Here is a 22257-nt window from a genome sequence, read left to right as displayed (position 1 = left end):
GTGAAAGGATAAACACTTTAAGCATTTCACGTTTCATCTTAAATCCTTGATAACACTTAATTACTTAAATTTTATTATAATTACTAGGAACTTTCTAAAAGCCTTTGCGTAGAGTTAGAGGAGACCACAATGCAGCTGGCTTTTCTTCGAGAAAGTTAGCCGCCAATACATTATGTAGACCAGAGTTCAAATCGAAAGAATCGCGGGATTCTCACCCTGGACCCCATCTCCATAAGTTTTTGTCTAACTCTAATACTATTTTAAACGTAACAGATTTGGATGCTGGACAATATACAAGTATAAAGATTATAAAATACTATCATAAACGAACAACGTTGAGAATCACACGATGTACAAGGGGCATTGAAAAGAGATTTTAGGTAGAGGCAAGCCAAGTGCTACAAATGCTTAGGTAAACAATAAAATATTAACTATAACAGCGTTGAGGTATTGCTAGATGAATATTACACTGATAAAGGTAACTGGTATTTTCCTTTATTGCATTGATTGCCAATCAAAACTCGTTGAAAATTCATCTTTCTTTGTTTAGCATGTCATGGGCTTGAAATTCTCAGCTCGCTAGGGACTCTGAGAGTTCTTTAACATTTGGAACAGGACTTCTCAGCCTCTATGAGTGGCAGTTCATAGCTTAATTTTCTGATTCCTACAAATATGTTTTACTTAAGGATTGCCGGAATCACTTCTGGATAAGATGGCCCTGTGAGAGAATGATCAACACAGGAATAGATCATAGTACGGTTGGAACAAAAATTGCATAGCAACAGTCCGATCGATCGCAGCAGAGGAATTAAGCAATTTCCGCCATACTATTTCTATTTATCAGATTTTTCATTTGCTGTTCGTTCGACCTCCCTAGTTATCCGTATTTTACAGACGATGTAAAAGGAGGAAACGTTATATTGCTTAATTCAAACACTTTATGAAAAATGAGTCTTGCCATCTGTCACTCTGATGTGTTTTTGTTTTTAAGAAGATGGCTATTTTTTTAACAATAGGTACAGGGTGGTTTGATTAATTCTAAACTGTAAAGTATCTTTGATTAGTACCAGTTAGCGGTTCAAGCCGAACGACAGTCTATCTCTGTTTGGGTATATCAGGACTCGGGGTTGAAGACTGGGAGTGTCCTTCAAAGAAATGCAACCTGCCCACTTCTTAGATACGTTTGTTACCAATGGAAATGGAAAGATAAGTGAGTGAGAAGAGCTTTCCGATTAGACTAGCGGTCACGATGTTCTATTACATGTATGAGAAACTACTGATTTGCTATAACTAGGCAAAAATGACTGCTTGTATGGTTAAGGCGTCCTGTTATATCTATTAGACTTTGTATTAAATTACTACCTCCGATAAAAATCTGCGAAAAAAAAAAGAGCTACAAGTCCGGTACGATTGAATTATGAAGTAAATTTAATAACTAACTAATAATAGCTTATTTACTAGTGTAACGGAATCAGTTCTTTGCCATCTTTTTAAGTCTTCTTCTCATCCTGAAATAGTTGAACTATCTTGTCGTCAACGAAAACAACACGGCCAGTGACCTCCTTCCTTTTCTTTCTTTTAATATACGTATCACAATTCTGGCACCATAGAGATACAGTTTTTGTAGGCTTTTACTTCTGTGTGCAACACCACAACGCTTACGAGTCGCTCTGGTTTTCTAGTCCAGAGCTCGATCACATCGAAAGGCCCATCAAGCAAGACGTCGGCAAACAATTAATATCGCAAAATTTCTGAAAATTTAAATAAACGCACACCCAGCAGGCGTGATATACGCGAGTACTCGTTCAAAGTTCGCGAAGGTGGCGGCTCGTCTTCGAAGTGCCTATACTATCCTGAGCCAATCACCCATGAGGTCCAAAGTGTTCCTCAGGCGGCTTTAGCGGTATCTGGCTGGAGGCTTCGGGCGTCGCCAGCGCCATTGCTGTCAACATGAGCATTGGCAGTGTGTGATCGTTCTATTTATTACAAAGTCCACTATCATTGACTAGCCAGCATCATCAAGCGCGCGTAACATTCCGCTTTTCTAACAAGCGAGGCTACTTGGATAAGCTGCAAAGAACTATTTGGTCGGTCTACTCACTGTTTAGAACTTCTTTAATACCCTGCTATTTCTAGTAGCTTTTGCTCGACGGTGCAAGGGAGCTCATTGGTGACACCTGCGATTTTATAGTCGTTCACCAGGGTATTTCGCCACGTTATCGAATATCCAGAGTGGTCGCAGCCTATCTAATACATTTACTATATAGATGCTACTACTTGGTATATTATATATAGCACCATTTAATAGGCTACCTAACGCAAAACACTACAACATTAGAGAATATAAATCGACTTATATATTGAAAAATAAGCTTATATATAAGTTTCGTACCGTCAAGTTTGACGATGCGCTAAGTCTAGATTTCTAAAATTTTCACCTTTTATTCTCTAAAACACGCCAACAGGTACAATGATCAAACAACTTTAGCCAATTGTTCTGTCTATAACTTACGCCCTTCTGTGAAATAGAGGCCCCGCCGAGCTTTAAGCTGGCGGGCTTGATTTGCATAAAGTTCATGCAAATATAAAATACCATAAATACACATTATAACCCCTATGCAGCATATGCCACCAGACTTTAGGTGCTTGTGATTAGAAACGCGGACGCACATCGTTTTAACTTAGCACAAAACACTGGTACCATGCTCTCCTTTTCAACCTGCTTCCCATGCCAATAAATGGTCACTTCCGCCGGCACCCACCGCACAATCGTGCCCACATCAGTGTCAAACACGAGCCGTCTTATCCTTTAGCCAGATTGTACTGGAGCCCGCTTCAAGCCATCAAGTCTGTTCGAGAATCCTATTGAACTCAAACGATCGTTGAACCTGAGATCAAAAGCAGAAATGCCAAAAACCACTTCAGTCGTCGCCTTCTTCACCACACGAAATCGACACTAATCAAACGACATGGAATTTTATAAGAATGCCCGCACGGTTTCTATTCGACCATGCCGACCCAACTTTCAATTGCACTTACGCCTGCTATACGAACGGGCCACTCAGAAATCTTTAATTCTGTTTGCCAACGATGGTAGCGTCTGTATCAACTGCCCATATCATAGGCGATATAGTTGTTTATGTATTCATGTTCCGCTATGTCCACTCAAGTTACTTTGTAGGAATAGAGTGTACCGTTTTAGTTTGGGGATAAAATAACGTTAGATGACCACTGTTCATCACAGACCGTTATTAAGAATCTATATCCATATAGAAATCGTACACGAACTCGTATTAGCTAGACATCTTGATGCATTGTAATTGTTAATATCGCAAACACGAATTTAGCGATTGCTGGTACAATATTGTCTACTGAGTTGTATTCGATACATGGTATTAAGTTGAAACGAGTGTTGTCAGCTTCTTTATCACGTCATTTGAACTCTCCTACATTTCGTCTGTGCTTTCCTGGCCATTTCTGCTGATCCGTCTGACGCTGCCTACGCTTATGCTATCGAAACGGGACTCATTACGGAGAGATCGGACAAAAAGGACTCATTATGTGGCTTTCACCCGGTCGGTTCGAAAGGGACTAGGGCGCGTGAGGGGCGTTGTTTGAGACAGATAAACTAAGCTTTTCTCTTTGGCCGTTATTTGGCTTAGTGCTATCTACTGCTTTTGGTACTGCCTGAAAATTATTCCGCACCCCTTGTCCATTTGATTGCGTCTTCTCCGCCCGCAATGATGAAAGGACGTAGACATGTACCAAAAAGAACCCGTATTCGAGCAAGCGACACTTAGCCGAATAAGATTCAGTGACCGGAGAGGAATCTGGGGTGGGTCGGCGGTTACGTTGAACATCCTTTCCGAGGAGACAAAACTGCAACAACGAATGAATATAGCTATGTTGCTTCAAATGTACATGGACCGGTGATGGTTCTAAATTTGTTTCTTTGTTTCAACTCTTACCTGGACGGCCAATAAGGCGCAGTACAGATCTAACAGTAACGGTCAGAAGGGAAAAGGCGGGAAGTTTAAAATGGACGATGAACACTCGTTATCTGTGTATATGCACAAACAGGATGAACGGCCCCTTTAGATTAATTTATTTAACGAACTTGTAGCTTAGTGTTCGAATTGTCTCAGAGCAAAGAAATAATTAAATCTTCGTTAGAGATGCAAAGATTCGGTTGGCAAAAATTCATTGGCAAATTGGTCAGGCCCCAACAGGCCTTTTTTTCTATACTTAAACTGAAATGTTTACTAGGTGCCTATAAAAGCATACATGGTACACAGTTTCATCTTAAAAGGGCATCGTCATTGCAAGTAGACATTTGTTGCTTAATATTTCATTGCTTAACACGTTTTCCAACTTGGCGTCGTTACTTTTCTTCGTGTTTACTACCAGTCCGATCTATTGCCTGCGTATCAATCAAGTTGGTTGGTGACGGCTGAAATTAAATTAGAATTATACTCCATAAGCGCATTTTGTAGATTTTCACTAGTAGTCATTTAGTAGATACTAAAAATAAAGGAACATGCGGATCCCTTGTATGTTCGGTCAGTATGGCTCCAGTTGTAAAGCTCCGATTGTTTTACTACGGTGACATCAAATTCCGTACCATCCTAAACGATGTATTCTAGATTACCTCGCACAGTAACAGAGACACCTTCCTACGCTGCCTGATACCAGAGATAATAGAGATGTCCCCGCAATGGAAAATATTAAGATACTAGGTGGCGTTATAAAAGAAGTGTAGTTAAATGACAGTCGAACTTGGCCATGCACCAGCTGGCCGGCAACTGTATCCAGACACTACCTCTTTTTCTTACGTGATTTTTTTGTAGCACGTATCATCCATACGTATATCAGAGTTTGTGTATGCTGCATTAAAATATGGCGGAGCGTGATCGCGTCTTTTCGTTCACGTACCACAGGTTTCTTGTAGCACCGAGGTAGAAGCTCGTTTCACTCCTACGCTGAAGTCAAGATTTAATCGTCATTTAAATGGCATCCTGTTGCCCGAGCCAGCATTTCATGTGAGCACGGTACATGATATACTGTATTACCGAGGTTAAGTAGTACGAAGTAAGTTAGTGAGAAAGTTGACAGAAATGTTAGTTTCATAAGTAACTCTAAAATAATTTATCCTAATTTCCGAAAAATCAAATTTTTCGATAAATTTTTCACATCGTAACGTAATCCCGTAAACCCGACTTTCCGAGTAAACCTGAAAAAAAAAAAAAAATCTTGCGAAACGGGCTATGAACAGACGTTACATAAATGAAGAGAATCATGAATGGACGCATAAGCCTTAGCTCTGACGTCATCTCTGTGGGCATTGCCCAGGTACACAAACACCCGCAAACACAAAGACACAAGATTAAAATAATGAGCTAGGTGTGACACCAGCGAATATATAATTAAATGCTATCTATTATCCATAGTTGGCAGACAGCACAGCTTAAATCTTTTACGAACTGCTGAAAACATACGGGGTCAATATCCAAACAAAAAAAGTGGCCTTAGCCTCGTAAATGCTTTGTCCGAAATTCATCTTCACCTGTTGCATAGGATCCTGCGGGTCGATTCGCCCCGGATATCCCGAATATTTCACCATAGTGATACTTTGGCTCCATCGATGAGCCATAACAACAAATATTACACTTGCTGACCCCTGGGTGCATAATAGAAGGATTGTATACAGATACAAAAATCAACAGAACTTGTCTTCATCAAACTTAATGTAATGGTCGCTATAGCCTGTTTTTCAGCGCATCGTCTGCTTCACAACATCGTATATATATATATGATATATTTATTACGCCTAGCAATGGTAGTGTCACTATCTTGAATCTCACAAAAGTGATTAACAATACATTTATAAAATGCAGCGAAATAAAAGCGATGCACTTGAAAAAACAGTTCATTAACTGCATGTAAACTACTCCATAATGTGCTCTGTCCTTCCATCACTTATGTAATATTTGCTCTAAACAAAGGCATGAGACCTCTTTATAGCTGCTTTGGCCTTGCACTATTTTCTACTCCTTATTCTCTCTAACTATCCCATGCAATCACGCAGTACAACTCTGCTACCCCTCAAAAAGCATAGCCCACCTCAAATACTTCGGGCTTCTTAGTTTCTCAATACATGCTCCGCAAATCGGGCCTGGGTATGACTTCATGAGCGCAGTCAATCCAAATGTCTGTCCTGAAGCTGCCTGATGACCTCGTATCCGTTCAAAACACCGAATCCAACGCGAATGATAGCTATACGGCTTGCTTAGACGTTGTATAGGTAACGGGTTGACTGCGTCTTACAACTCTTTTTCCCGCCTTCGAGATTATTTTCTTGAATATACACGTGCTGTTGCTGCCTTTGCCGTAAGCCGATGCTGCTTTCGATTCAGGTTCGTTCGAGCTTGCACGGCAGAGTCAGGCCATAAAATCACACCTAGGACCGCGACGAGGACCGAAAGGATCTCCGCTATTGATAACTATGGATGGATCGGAAATCGCGAGGACTCAACGAGACCACCCCCATGTGGCTTACCTCGAGGCAGCAAATATCTTATCCCCTTATTTCCGACATGGCTGCCACTTCACCTCGATATTCTTCGCAAATTCTCCCACGATCTGTATCTGGGGCTCGGTCGAAATGAACGTTTCAGCAGGTAAAATTTAACGATCTCGCGTACGTGCAGTCCGTTGAAGCGAAGCGGAATCGTGAGGTTGGGGACACGGCGTGTAAAAATCCTCCAAAATAGAAAGATGTGAGTATGGTATATAGAGGAAATAAACTTCTATGCCATTTGAAAACGACTTCGATTCAACTGTCATCTGCAGCAGACGTTCCAAGGGATTCTGAAATGAGTGCTGTGGGCGAGAATGTGCTTTGGCAAGAGGAAGTTATCAGGGGGTTTCGCATGGCCAATGTCATAACGAGACAACGAGGTCGAAGCAATGGACCCGGCGACCCGCGCCCTTTACTTCCTTCCCCCTCCCTAAACACGTGACCTCTGCTACTGCGCGAGCCTCTGTGGACAAACTGCTAAGCGTATAAAGTCGTCACGTTGACTGCTGCACGCCGTACTACATGATGCACATTTATTTTGATCTAATGCGCGGTTACCACTCGAATTGGGGCTAAAAGAAATGAAATACTACTAAGCACGTCCTGGCGCTGGCCGAATTGTCCGGGCCAACCGAAGTCCGAACTATTTTGGTTACTAACTAAGTAAGTTGTGGAACGATATGGCAAGCCATAAAATGTTATTATGAACAAGTCTTTCAGAACTATGTATCACAGAAAATTGAAGGTTGTCAATTCGACCTTAGATGCGTGGCAACGCAGACTGGTTTGCTAAATTTTTAATTTCTGGAAAGCTATAAATCAGTCTAACGGGAAAACTGTCAAACTTACATTTTTAACTGCCTTACAAAAAATCCGCCGTTGTAATGGAAGTAAGATTCTGTTCTTTGTCGCTAGCTGACTAGTAGCTTATCCTAGATTGAAGGGAAAACTACACGGTTGACCTAACTACACGGTTGACCTTTCAGAAGCTCGAGGAGGGCGATTGCTTTTTGGGAGCTCCTTTAAATAGGTATGCTCTCATCTGGGCGCTGATGCTTGGATTGCACTGGTCACTACAGCAGGGAAGGTATCATACGGTTATACCGGATCACTTTGTGGCGTCTGGAAGAAGATGGTTTGGTTCGTCACTTCTCAGACAGGTTGTTCCCTGGTGATCTCCAGGTTTTTTCTTGCAGATTCTATAGACCGCCATCAGGTAATCTTATTGTTGCCTGGTTTCAGCTTTTCGTGGCGCCGTCAGAGAAGCAGATTAAAGGCAACACTAGCAAAAAAAAAAAAAATAAATAAACAAGACAAGCCGTCGCTCCGCGAGCGAAAAGCTGGGGAAGATATAAGAAGTGTGACGGATCAAAGCCCCTACGTTTCTTATCGTGACTGCAATGGAACTACTCGGCGATGGAAGCACCCGTCCCGTCAAGCCACTGACCCGTAATCCTGCTGGCCGGCTCTGCGACTAGCTGGGATATGTGGACTTGAACACAATCGCCATATAAGCAGATACGAAGTCAGCAATGACCGGACCACAGTACAATACAGGGCATACATGAGAGAATAGATGAAGAAATTCCCCTAGCCCACCTGCGATTAATAACACAGTGTTTCTCTCAAGGACACGGACCTCTAGTTAACGTCGGACCTGCTACCTCGGACTTATGGTTACGGAAGAGCTAGTGACAATGCATTTAGTTCCAAATGAGGTTTTGTACAAAATATATTCCACGCGGCGCTAACATTGTAAACCAAATACGAAACAAATGTTCCTACAGTCGTCAAAGAGAAGGCGAAGGCCGCCTAAACGCAAACACCTAATGGATTTTTGATAACTTTGCAGTTGAAAATAAAGCATAATTTGGAGTAAGGTAGCGCATAATTTTAGCATTGTTTTTTTCCATATAACGGCACCATAGGTTTTCTAAACTGTTTTAGTAATTCTACCTGCTAATATTCATACCAAATGCCTTACTGTGTTTAAAAACATTTAAAATGGCAGCCAGACCCAACAATGATGATCAGTTCTGCATAATTTGCCTATTCTTTTTTCTTAAATTTGACGAGTTGTTTACTAACATACTTGCTGGATTGAATAGAAACCGCTAAACAGGTCATGAAACACGCCCACACACACACACACAGCCTAGGCTTTTATTTTAAACACCCTCTAAAAGGTCGTCAGGACTGCTTTGGTACAGCTCGTTAAACTTGTTTTGGCCGATGACAACATGATATGATACAGTGTCCAATCATCTGAATCTAAAGCAAGGCAGAAATTGGGATTGTGTGTTAAATGTTTGGAGGAGATGGGAAAACCCCCGATTAGTAGTGCGTCAACCGCACATTGATTAAACGTCCTGGAAGATTATGGGGAAAGCAGTCTTCAAAAGGACGGAACGAGTTAATCAGGGATAGGACATAAGATATGTGGCCAATATTATAGAAAGGGACTCACATTTGTATCCAGCATAAGATGCACTCCGCCGTCGTGTAGATGCTTTAGCGTTCCGTATTCTGAAAAGAGCAACGAGGATGAAACAAACGATTAATATAGTTTTGTTTGTTGCTAGCATAGTGAACATAGTTTTAGGCTATATTTGATTCTATTTTACAGGCAATTTGTTTTGGTTCAAATAGCCGACGGATTCACATTATGCTACACTATACCAATCAACTATGTCCGTCCATCTATCACATATTTACCTCAACGTAAATACATTGTCAGCCTTTTCCCTAATACGATATATTTCTATATGAACTATAGACTGCGATTTGTAATCATTTACATGTGATTCAACCTACTGATATCTCTCAGTCACTCTGGGACCATGCACAACGTATCCCAGTAACAAATTCGTATTTTTACAGCTTTGTTATTATCGTACTTCTACATAGCTTTTTATTACTGTAAATGCGCTACCAACTCAAGAAACATATGGACAGTTACGTTCTAATGGGTTCGACTTGCGCCAAGCAAGGCCAGTAAGACACGGCTCAGCATGCTCCTATGTACCTTTTCCTCTGTCTGCTGAGACCGTTCGTTTCTGACCCCTCTTTACCCCTACAGTATATGCGCGTGCGAGTTCGGCCGTTAAACATCCTCAAGGGCCCACCCGGTCCCGTCACAACGTCTGCTGAACGCTTGCACAGTGCATACTTGCCCAAACTCCAAGTATTGTGTATCTGCCGGCTTTGCGCCGGTGCCGTCATCGTTTCCGTCAAAGCTTCACTTCACGGAAGGGTCTCCGGACGTATGATGAGCGACGTGTTTTCTGCAAAAGTCGACGAGCAAACTGTGAGAGGGTCGATGTCATCGAGAGTCCCCCACGGAAGTCGAAAACGGAAACCTTGCACCCGACGACTGGTATTGGGCTGCCTAGAAGGCGGCCTCACCGAAGAGAGGTGAAAGCAAACGCGCAGAACTTCGGCACGGCCGCACCAAAGGCAGTAGTAGTGAACAGGTTGTTCGAAGACACAGGCCGAAATCTTTATGACTCACTAGCGGCAGCTTGCAGGAAGAGCTATTCCCTTGGGGTTAGCCACAGGACTAGTTATGCTCTCGAATAAGTAGCATCAGTCCGCGCCCTTGGGGACCTTAAAAGGTCTTTTTACCTGCTACTTCTATTGGTGGTACTATCATACAGCGGCTCGGAGCATTTCGTAGCAGTGAGATATGTAAACGTGTATAGAAACGAACTCACTCCAGGTTTTGTACTGTTGTGATATAACATAATACCTTCAGAATGAAAGAAGGTAAAACGAAACTTCGGCAAACGTGTTGAGTGAGCCTCACCGCGAAATCGGGACTAATTCTATCGTGTTATACAACTATCATCGTATACTAGCATAGGGAAGGTCGATGATTTTCACCGAAACGAATGCTGTCTAATGTGACCAACAACTCAAGCGCGGTAATTCATCATTCGCTCCTGCCCAAAGTGGCTTGAAGGGTCCACGCGGGGTAGAAGACAAGCGATTGTAAGTAACCGCAAACCGCCTGTTAATCTGCCCAACCTAAAAATGCTCCCCTTACTGTCCGCGAAAACGCCTGATGCACATGAAAACTTGCTCTGGAGTCGCAGGCTTCACTCGGTTTAGGTTACAGGGGCGCTTCCGTCTCGCTGATGAAGCGAAATCTCGAAGGTAAATCTGGCAAAAAGTGGCAAGGACACTTTCATTTTGACCCTGACTCGCACAATTTTTATGATTTTCAGCACTTTTTCTCGCCTACTGCTGCTTTGAACGAGGAAAGAATCGTTATTAACAGCTCATGCAACAAGACATATAACTCACACAACTACTAGGAAACTTTCGTTTTTTGCACAGAGCGTAATATATATTTGCGAGAGCTGATCACTTTTGGCGATTTAATCGATCGAAGAATTTATCAGTTTTTCAGCTCCGCGCAACGGGCACAACATTGGATTTGGCGAAAAATGCCCCATCTTTTTTTCCTTCCAGCGCTTCGGTTGTAAACTGGTAATTCTCACTGATGGAATGACCCCTAATTCATCTCAGTTGATTTTTTTAAGTTTGTCAACATTTTTTTCGGGGCATAGTTTTTTTTTTCGTTGAAAAGGGCGTTGCACTAATTGGGTTGATTTGCAAAACTCTCGCTCATAAAATCTGGGCGAAAAAAGAAGTGAGCAAATTTAAATTAACGAATCAACATAAATATTTAGCAAAAAAGCCTTGAACACTATGGAATCCGAATCGCATTAAATAAAGCACGGTTTAACAGGAATAATATTGTACAATATATATATATATATATATATTGTACGTAAAAACGTTAGGAAATATTTAGTTAAAACAAATTACGCTTAAAGAAATGTTTCGAACGGTACCGTTCATACATATGGCTCTTTTACGCATACGTGGGAGACAATAACACAGTCAACTTACCACGCTCCGTGAATGTTGAAGCATGTATATTTCTATATAGAACGTATATTTCTGTGATATGCTGAAATGTTTCAGTGTAGTATCAAACGACTTGGTACACCCGAAATAATGATCTCCTAATAGTAAAAAAATTTCTATATGTACACTCGCGTAGTCAAAGTATAACGGTCGTACGGCCATGATACACGTAGAGTCTATGTGGCCAGCTGGAACAATACAAGCTAATAACAACAGATACTGCAGTTTGATCCTAGCCAAACACAAAAAATACACTATATCTTTAGTGGCCTTTACGTGGCCGTTTGTGTTTTTGCCCGCCTTTTACTATTGTGCTTAATCGCTATACATTGACGCTATATCCAGCAATTGTTCTTCGATAAGGCAGACTTGAAACAAAGCCGTGATATATACCATTGTGTCATCTTGTACGTAGTTCTTGCGTATATAGTCTCTTCTCGTACGTACCCTGTTTAACGCATTATTATAATTCTTTTGTAGGTATGCTAAAACGTATGATTTCAGCTGTTCGTCTTTCTTCTCGAGATGACTGAATATGCCCTTATTATTTTTGCAATATGCCTTTATGTCCTGTGAATGCTAGTTTGGCACGAAATTTTACTAACGAGGGACCAGCTAGCGATTTGGCATTACTAGCCAAGCAATGGGTCAGATTTAACCGTTACTTTCATGACAGCGGATGACTATGCCTGCTGCTAGCAGAAGAACAGTTAGCTCATCCCAGTGGGAGAATAGTATACAGATATCGCTAATGGATTGACTAGTTTATAAATATAGAATTGAAACAGCCGGATAGCTACAACCGGATTTATGGCGTTAATACCGTAGAATCTCAAATAAATTGCTACTAGATGGCTGTAGGGATCTAAATCTACAATGGTTTGTATTTAACTGGATGCAGCGATGATCAAATCAGTTTATATTAAAACAAGCTGCTAAAATAACTGCCAAAGAATAGCGGATTCGGTAGACAGGATAGTTGCGTAATTTTCTAAGGTCAAAAACTACGATATGCTAAGTTGCTACTTAACGTAGTCCGTGTACGAATCAACAGACCGATGTAAGTGAATCATATGAAACATTTACATACACAAATAGAAACACTACTATATATGTATATGTTTTTTTTCGTACGAAGAAGATATATCTATGTCTTTTAGAAAAAATTTACAACGCAGTTAAGCCCGTACGACTTTCGTTCTGCAAACAAATGGCGCAGATCTGAATCGAAAGGACAACAATTTTTAGGTTAATTGTTTTTTTATAAAAAGAAAAAAAAATCACAGACGTATGGAAACGACAAAGTGAAGTGTTCATTGTAAAAATAGTTAGCCCATCACATGAAATCTTGAACGAGCCTATATTGATATATGTCTATGATTCGAACACCATTTGATCTCAAGCGTTCTCCTCACACTGCAGGTATCCATATTTTACTTTAAAATACGGGTGACCTCAATGTTTGCTTTCGTGCCGACACAAACAAACGATGTGCAAGCAAAACAATTGACGTACCTTTCCTGTACGCTTGCGGTTCGAGTCACCTCCACCTATTTACGACTATATACACGGATGATCTGCGTGTTTATCCTCAGTGGCGATGGAGTAACCCACGAACGAACCCGGCCAATCGGAAAACGAAGTCGGGTCAATCAGCCAGTGAACTAGCTCATTCATAAAACCCATCATAACCTCCAATATGTATACGCGTGTGCTATGTGCATCACTGGTATTCATTACACCCAAGAGGCTAGTTGAATTATTGACTTAGCCTTGAGCTACAAGGGTGTATGACCTCGCAAAACACGTATATGTAAATGTATTATTTAATTTACGCGCCCTCTGTCGCTGAGGGTACGGTTCACTGCTTCTCCCCCCCCGCCTCCCGCCCAACACACACAGACACCACCGCCATGCTGGCCTTAACGTAAGTCACAAAGAATTTCGGAAGTTTGAAGGCATTTCTCACAACAGCAAATAAGGCAAACGTTCTGTCTAGTCGCCTAGGTTTTCCATTCGCTATAGCCGAAACTGAAATCGAGCGAACTACAAGAGGCCTGTCAATCGAATGCCCCTCATCCCTACGAATGCGGAACCATTTCGCTTCGATCAAATCCTGCAAGCAGATTTCTAAAAATAAATCTAAGAGCCCTAATGGCATTTGCTCGTGGGTTTCATGTACCCTGTTCGCATTCGGGCTGGATATGTTCGCTGATTTCCCTCTAATCTGCCTAACCTCACTAGTGTTTGCAGTGCGTAGGAGTGGGCCGTTGGTCCCTCTATTTCCTATTGACCCCTTTTTTCCACTTGCTTTTGAGCGCTGTGGCCTACGCTTTCAGCTAACTTTCTCATGTCCTCATTGTGGGGTTTTCTAGTGCAGGAAGAAAAAGCGATGACATACCCGTCAGCCCACATCAAAGGCACGGAACCGTTTTCACGCATATTTCGGGCGAAGCGGCTCTGGATTGCTGCAATAGACAGAGCGATTGTTGGGAACATTGGAAAAAAAGAAAAACCTACGTATACGACAATAGATGCTTTGTGTCCTTCTCGTTTTTGAAGGGTGGCATCAGGACACGCAACTGTCGTCTTGAGCCGTATGTTTCTTCATTCTGAGAGCCTCTGTCGAAAACCATACACTAACAGACTCTGTTTGCTTAGGATCACCGTACTTTGGTGAATATACAATACGATTGAAAAACATCGGCACAGAAATGAGGAAGAGGGTCGTAACCAGAAATAGCAACACGTGACTTGCAATGTGAGGGATAAACTCGTTGTCGACTCTCGTGTAGCAAAATCTTTTACAAAGTTCTTGGCTGTTCCTGTTCGTCTAATCTATTCTACGCTACGCTAGATTACTTATTTGCTCTGGCTGCCTTTTCTTATAGACAGATCCTGCAAAAGCGAGACCTTGCTCATTTGAATAGGACAAAGCTTGCTCAGCCCACTAAAACGACGAACCGCCATAGCACAAAAGCGGAACAATAGAGCAGAACACAACACAATGTGCGCATGCCACGCTGATGTAGAATCAGGCCAAACTGTCCGTGCGTATTTTCAACGGTTGTCTAAGACATCGGACGTGCCGGTTGATTCCTTACTCTGCAAGGATAAGGGAAGAAATACAGCGCGGGAGATAACTCGCTATGAACGCTAACATCAGAATTATACTAGGCCTTGCTTGTTTTACCTGTCTGACAAGTGGCGCTGGCTACAGCCGTCCCTCTTGAATATAAAAGTAAAGTATGGAGATATCTTCTTAGATTTGTCTTATACTGTTCTCTGCTGTCTTATACCCTAGACAGACAAACACTACTGTTTATAAAGCAGAAATGTGGGACATAGGGATTCTACGATAGTATATGGATCTGGCAGTCCTTGCATTAGCAAGAGCCAACAAAACGAGAGGTTAAGGATGAAAGAAAAGAATAGGAAATGAAAAAGAATAAGTGGGTACCTTAGGTCTCTGAGTTCTTCCGCGCACCTGCTATTCAGTGCGTCTCATCTGTATTTCCATAAGTACCGACAGACGAACGTTGCCTGGGTGACTCCATTGACAGAGTAGGTTGTGCTGCTGTGTCGCACATTAAGCACTAGCGAGTAAATGAATTGCTTCTTAAACGCTCGACCACATATGTCTATATATCATACAAATTGTCATGACCATACAACCCGTTGCCCTATTGCACATATTATATGCTTCCCGTTGATTGGATGCCAGTCCGCTTCGTAAGCGTCTGTGAGTACGAATTTTTTAGCAGAATAAAGAACTTTGGTATGCCTAGTTTGACATTATGTTATGGGCATGTGCTATTTTATGTAGTAATGAGAAAAGTTAAAAGGTTGAAAATTGAACAAAGTCCATCTGCCTTTGTTTTGCCCCGTTGCTTCAGTTCCAGTTGTCGCCTGCAGTATCGTATAGTCCCTACATGTACAAAATGACTGAAGCTTGCGTCCAACAAAATCATGCCCTGCCGACCACGCTGTAACCTGCATTAATCGCCTACTATGCAGGGTTCCCACTTATTGTACTGGTACGTCTATGTGCGTTTACCTATTTCGAAGGTTACAACTTTTGTCTTCACTGCTCCGGAAACCAGCAGCGACTGGACGCAACTTGCTCACAGCTGGTGAGGGGTGCTTTTCGACCGTAAGTTTTGGATAGGTGTCGAGTCAAAGCAACGTACGAGGTCACGGACTGAATGTTTGTTTTTGACGTTCTACTGCTGCCATGTCGCCGCCGTAGGCAGTAGGTGTGGCGAATGGCAAACGAAATTTTTCATTGGGTCAACGGACACATACGTCCTTCAGATGGAGGAAAATGCCTGCCAGTCTAGCCTGCAGTTAGAGTCTAAGGCCCAGAGAGAGTTAAGACCATTGAGGACAGATTGCTTTTCTAATTGAATTGAATGAACGTGAAGTTAGATATCAAGACAACCTCGTGTGCAATTAAAATAATAAGTACTTCGAAAACATTTTGCTGGTTAGCGATTGTCGATTAAATTCGAGTCTGTATTTCGGAAGCTTTCAGCCGTATGTTAACCGATGTGATTTCTGGTTGAAAGGGCAAAAACAGTGATTGAGAAGTTCGGTCCCGCCAACGTCTGCATCGGTGCGTGATTGAGCCGTACAGATGTATGTTCGCCAGTTCTCGTACAAGCTAATGCGACTTAATAGTATAGTGTGAACTATGTTTTCGCATGTGTAAAGAGCTGTGCGAAACGAACGAAAGAAATACGACTACAATCAAAAATCGAGATAACATTGTGCGAGCGTTACCTTGTGAATGGGGCAAACAGGCTTTGCAAAGCCGCCAGTTTACTAGATGCATTCAAAGTATAAGGTTGAAACGTTTAGCGGCAGCGAGAGCGACCATCTCGCTCAGGTTTAAAAGTCGAGTAATGGACTGGCAGCATTGAAGCTGAACCTAAACAGAGAGAATCATCAACGAGGATACTAATTGAAACGGTCTAAAAGGTGATATGGCTAGTTTTACACTGGTCTGTCTTCAAGTCTTTGTAATGAGTAGTCGACAAGGGGGTGATAGGACAAAAACGCAGCTGCGGAATGTCGAGTAGAAATCTTTTGTTTAAAAAAAACATAATAATACAAGAGAAAATGCTATTTTTTTTTAAGAGTTGTTGTTGTGTAGCATTTGCTGAGCACATAACCTTTGGATGGTCCAGTTTTTGGGTTAAGAATAGAAGACGTCGATAACCATTGAATTAGATTAAAAAGAACATTTTCAAATCACTTCCTAAGGATGAAATGAGTTATTAAGAATAAGACGAAGCCTATTTATAATGCTTGGAAAGCCCTTCTCACTCACTGCAATACACAAAACTATAGGGCAGTGTCAACATCTGCTATTGAAACCCTATCCAATGAGCTGTTAACAAAGAACAATTTCTATTACTTTGTTGAAGTATTAAAGTAAAGTTCGGCGAAACTTACTTAAAGCTCAGGCGCCTCGTAAAATTCGAATTATATCCCGACATCAGATATATGACGTAGTATACTGAGGAAAGACTTAGATTCCACCTGTCGATCTGACTCTTGTTTGATTCCGTTGTATCATTGGCAAATCAATTGGCTAGTATCATATATGGCGAGACAAAAGTATAACAGTTTTAAAAAGGTTCCCTGACTACCTTATATCATTTTACATCTGCTAAATAAAGACACCCAAATCGTCCGGAGACTATTTTCAAACCGTAAGGATTTTCTGCGCTGTATATGTTATACTAGTGTCAGTACATATACATTACAGGATATCGTGAGCTCCTTGTTATCCTAGTGCACCATTATAATAGTATATCATTAACATAATCATCACATGCTCGTAGGAACTTTAACGAAGTCAAGGCGTTTTTTCATTACTTCAACCTGTGCTACAGCCAATGAGCGTCTCCAGTTCTCATCGTTCGTTTTGACATTCAGTGAAGACTAAATTTTGCTATGAAAAAATTACAAGCGCTACTGTTGCTAGCGGCGTCCGTCGACGAACAGCGCCCACTGAGTTTGAAATTGCCTATAGAGGCCTTTGCGGATGCAGTCTCTGTCCTAAGTAGCAACCAGTTTTAGGCTGGTTTGTGTTATCAGCACCAAAGTAGCGATCTCTGCGGTGGATGGACTTCCTTGTCGTTGGCATACTTTCATAGACAGGTCACGATTATCAGACAACGTGCGAATATATAGGCAGCGCAAAATGTCAATACGCTACCGGTTTCAAGCGTAAACAACTTCTGTAAGTTACCTGAAACTTGGTAAGTAAACACGCTACCATTACATGAAAACATCTTGTTGGTACAAAGCTCCCTGCTCGTACCATAGTATCGATGGAAATCGCTAGTCAAACTATGGAAGCTGTACTTTGGTGGCCTCTTTTTTCGGTCTGCTACCTATTGGTCTTCCAGTCATTTCTCCAACCGCAGTAAATCTCCGCTTTGTTGTTGTGGGTGCCTCGATATGGATGTATCATTCTGCCTCTATATGCATACATCTCCGGCGACAGCGGGAAAATCAGACAGCATCAGCGTACGCAATTTCTATTTCTTGTGGCCATTTAGTCATTGCATACTCCCATAAACCATCTATCTGCAAACACAGATACGGTACGCCAGAAACGAGCACGAACGACGTTGCAGAGCGAAAGCAAAATGAAAACAACGTCTACTATGTTCTATGAGTGCTGCCGTAAGGGCTGTCATTTTCTCTGGGGTTTGTTTCGGCGCCGTGCACCCCCTCCTCCATGATTTACGTGTGGCCGTTGCACTAAAATATTTTTTCGATACTTTAGGTGTAGTCGCCCTGCTTGCTGCCATCGCGATGGTTCGTAATTATTATTGTTGACAAGGCAAGCACAACCGAGCGGGATGAAATAATACAGTAACAGACTAAAGTAGCATAATAAAAATGCACGAACGCGGTACTCGTGTAGCGCAAGGTGTTGAATGGTAATAGGTGAATTGGTTGAGAGACAACATTACATCATAGCTTTGTCGGCAAGACGGACTCGGCTAGAGGCCGATGTTTCGTGAGCGACGACCTCGTAACGAATATTAGATAATTTTTGCATTTTTCGCAACATATTTTGGATCCTTGTGATTTTTTTTTTTTTAGATAGTCTTTGTCCGCGGATTGAAAGCGGTGAAAATCATGGCGAATAGGTACGGCAATTGCAGAACATAAGTATGAGGCTGTTACCATCAGTACTCATAGATACTCAGCGGACTCCCTCCGGCAGTCTAGTGCTTGATCTACCCATAAGCAGTATAGTCATAGGTAAATCTAATTAGACTGTATAAGGGCTTTTTTGCGAATTAAAATAGCTAATTTTTTTGAATAGAACTCTAATGCTAATATGCACGATTGTCTAGTGACACAAAATAGTAAATAATATAAAAAAGACACAGAACACCTTCATTTTAGTTAACGCTATCTCTTTCTAAAACTCGACTCGTTAGAGACGAGGTATGCCTCAAGTGGTATAGAAACCGTACGCTTTAAATGAAGGTCTCCATCTAGAGTTCGAATTCCGTTTAGATAAATTCTCTTTTATTCGGATTTTACCATAACTATGAACAGCTGCATAAATATCACAAGGTACGTCCCGTTGTTAGCAACAGAATGAACCCGAAGCGTCGTATCAACTAATTAACACGCGCGTTCAAAATTACTACCCCCCCCCCCCTCTCTCTCTCTCTCTCTCCCTCTCTGGATTATGGGATCGCTTCTTTGATTTTCTGCATTAATTTAGCCAGGTTTAGACTTCGCATCATTTCTGACTGCTTCGTCTATCAGAACCCCGAACGGCTCAAAGTGACTAAGAAGTTCATATCAGTTCCTTCGGACGATGTGGCCGAAGATGAATCACTCCCGAAGAGAAATGCCCCAAAGCAGATCATAGGAGCCGGCAAATATATCAATCCTGATGTATAATCGAAAGAAAAGCAGCTGCGCGAGCTGAAATATCTTCGAGAATAGGTTCAGCTATTTGTTTGGATACATCTGTTCTCAACATATGCTGCCAATGTGTCGCATATGTGCCAACATATGTGCCAATATCGCATGTGTGGCTAAATGAAAAAGATGTCGTTATTACAAAATTTGCATCACTATGCATTTCCATTCCAGGCATACCCTCAACAGTCGTTCTATAAGGAACCTGGCCATTTGCAGCAACGACAGAACTATTTTCTTTTTTTTGCCTAACAATCGGCAAAAACCGTTATATCCGGTACTACCCCACAGAGGCACCGGTGCGCAGCAGCAGCAATAACGGTGCTGCATGGACCCTTCCTAGGTTGCAGGTGGCTCCAATGAAGCTAACGGCACCTAATCAATACCAAACATTCGTCCAGAACTACCAGAGCCCCTTCCATCGTCAATCGAAGTCCCAACATCAAATGCTCGCCTAACGTTTGTCGCTTTTACCACAAGAGATTCAATAGCAGTCGCTGACAGACCTTCGACAATAGCAACAACAGTAATACCGGGGTACGATACCAGCCTGGCGGTGTTCCATCATTTGCTACCAATGGAACAGCCCTGCCGACGTCCGTGTTTATCGGTAGCGTCGGTAGGTACTAACACCAGGCGAACCCCCCGAATCTGGCAAACGCCTCAATCTATTACAGTTCACACAACAGCAGACGCCTACGGCAAGCTAAGCTGCGGTCTTCGGTAGATCAGCTAATAATGAACATAATAGCGTAGAATTCCGCCAGTCAAGCAGGAAGTGTACCGGTCAAATTAACAGCCACTTAAAATAGTAGTGAAGTTCAAGTAACAGGCAATGTCAAGTCACAATTCGTGTTTTAACAACAGCTCGTCTACGATTGTCGACAATGAAACGCGCCCCATTAGCGTACCCCGTTTTTATGGCCGCCGTTGTCGTATACTGAAAAAGGACGTGATAACGGCAAACGAAAAACTAAGACAAGGTACATAGAATTTAGTTGTTTGGATCGTTTTAGAATGCTGAGGAAGTTTCGTATATTGGTATCCGTCGTGTCCCTGCCGACTTATGACTTTTTGGTACGTACTATAGTAAAAAAAAGAACATTTTTGTGACTGCAGTAGTTTCTCTCAGTGTACGCGTATACAGACGTAGATTCATACTATTTTGGTTGGAAATCATATATCGTTTAGATACAATTGGAATACGCATGCGGTAACGTTTGTGGATTCAAACGCTTCACTCGATTATCTGTACATAATTTATGCTGCAAACAAATCCGTACCCTTAAATTATCTCCAACAGTCCTCTTTTTAACAATTAACACCTGGCTCTAAGCAATCAAAATGCTGACCCATCACTAATTAACACTGTGGCCTTGTCGTACATACATTAAGCTCAGCCTCCAACCACCGCATATAGAACAAAGGATCACAAATATTGCATATGTAGCCTATATCCTTGTGAACATAAACAACCCGATAGCACCTATTACCACGGTCGACCGAAGCCAAGCCACTATTATTTGCTAACGTCCTTAGTTTATCTTATGTCAGAGCGGCCTATGCTACCTAGATGCCGGAGCAAAAACTCGACAACAGATTGTCTGCGATCCGAATTGGACGCTGCTTATTTTCGTACGCCCTTTCTTTGCTATTTCCTTGTTTCAGATGATGAACAGACGAGCACAGAAGAGTTGCTTACCGCCGGCAAAAGCAAAACCGGCGCCGGAACCCCAACTGGGAACCTTCGGAAACGTCTCGACGGGCCTAACAGCATTAATCAACATGGCTACCCTACTGAGCTTATGAGTGCTCAGATCACCGGCGGCGAGGCCGGAAATCGGCTTCCAAACGGTGAAGAAGCACTACGAACCGACCCAACTGCTGCGACAAGAGGAGACACCACAGGGGCAAGTGTCGGGTCAGAAGATTGTGCAGGGACAAGAGGAGCAACGGAGAATCCGCCCTCATCAGTGCGGCCGTTGCCAGACTGCAATTGAGAACTGACTCAGCAGTATATGTTCGAGATTCGAACGCTAAACAGGAAAAAATGTACGATGAAGATAGTTTGCTACATAGGGGCAGCGGATGAGGGTCAATATGGTGGATACGGTCAAGAGGCAACAAGCTTCTTCACGTAGGTATATACGTTTAGAAACAGAATCTTTGGTGGTTGGAACTAACGATGCGGGCAATATTCAGCGTTTTTTAATCCTCATGGTTCACTTGAATAGACTTACGCGTGCAAGACTTGTTCACGCATGCCTTTTCGATTGTCATGTACAGCAACGGCGTTGTGGATGGCTAATGGATAAACAAAGTTGAATAGTTTTCAAAACAATAACATACATTGTTGTTGTTTGAGGACCCTGTGACAACGATACCCCCTAAAAGTTTTGGGTCACACGTTTGACTACGATGAAGCGTTTCATTTGGGCACAATGTAAGGTCACGAAGGATGCGTCCTACAATTTCTGCATAATGAATGTCGAGGACACATTTCTTTTTGCCATGATTTACGATTGGCAATGCCCCTAGCGTACGGAAGTACTAGCACAGACGATAGCGGCGCGCACCCCCCGCTGGATGTTCTAGTGCGATTAAGACTTGCTTTTGGAAGAATACTGGATTATCTAAATATAATTTATTTACTGTTCAGTTGCTTTCGGGCCGCGTTATTGTTGAAGCTTCGACCGGCCACATCTGTCGCTATGTTTTTGTCAAATTTGTGAAAAACGGATAAATTTGTAACGAATGATCTCGACAAGGGGGGTCAAAAA

General features: G+C 42.1%; 1 protein-coding gene across 4 annotated transcripts in view; it reads right to left on the bottom strand.

The window, feature by feature from the left end:
* The window catches only part of LOC111265266 (uncharacterized), a 281436-nt gene that overhangs the window by 40587 nt on the left and 218592 nt on the right, over nt 1-22257 (bottom strand). For all 4 annotated transcript variants that reach the window (XM_086970425.1, XM_022841793.2, XM_086970428.1 and 1 more), the window contains one exon: nt 9045-9103. In XM_086970425.1, the coding sequence (XP_086826551.1) occupies nt 9045-9103 (59 nt within the window). The remainder of the gene's footprint in view (nt 1-9044; nt 9104-22257) is intronic.

This window comes from Varroa jacobsoni, unplaced genomic scaffold, assembly GCF_002532875.2.
Source record: "Varroa jacobsoni isolate VJ856 unplaced genomic scaffold, vjacob_1.0 scaffold_102, whole genome shotgun sequence".
NCBI classification, from domain to species: Eukaryota; Metazoa; Arthropoda; class Arachnida; order Mesostigmata; family Varroidae; genus Varroa; species Varroa jacobsoni.
Note: the sequence above shows the minus strand (reverse complement) of the source record. Positions and strands in the feature narration are given on the sequence as shown.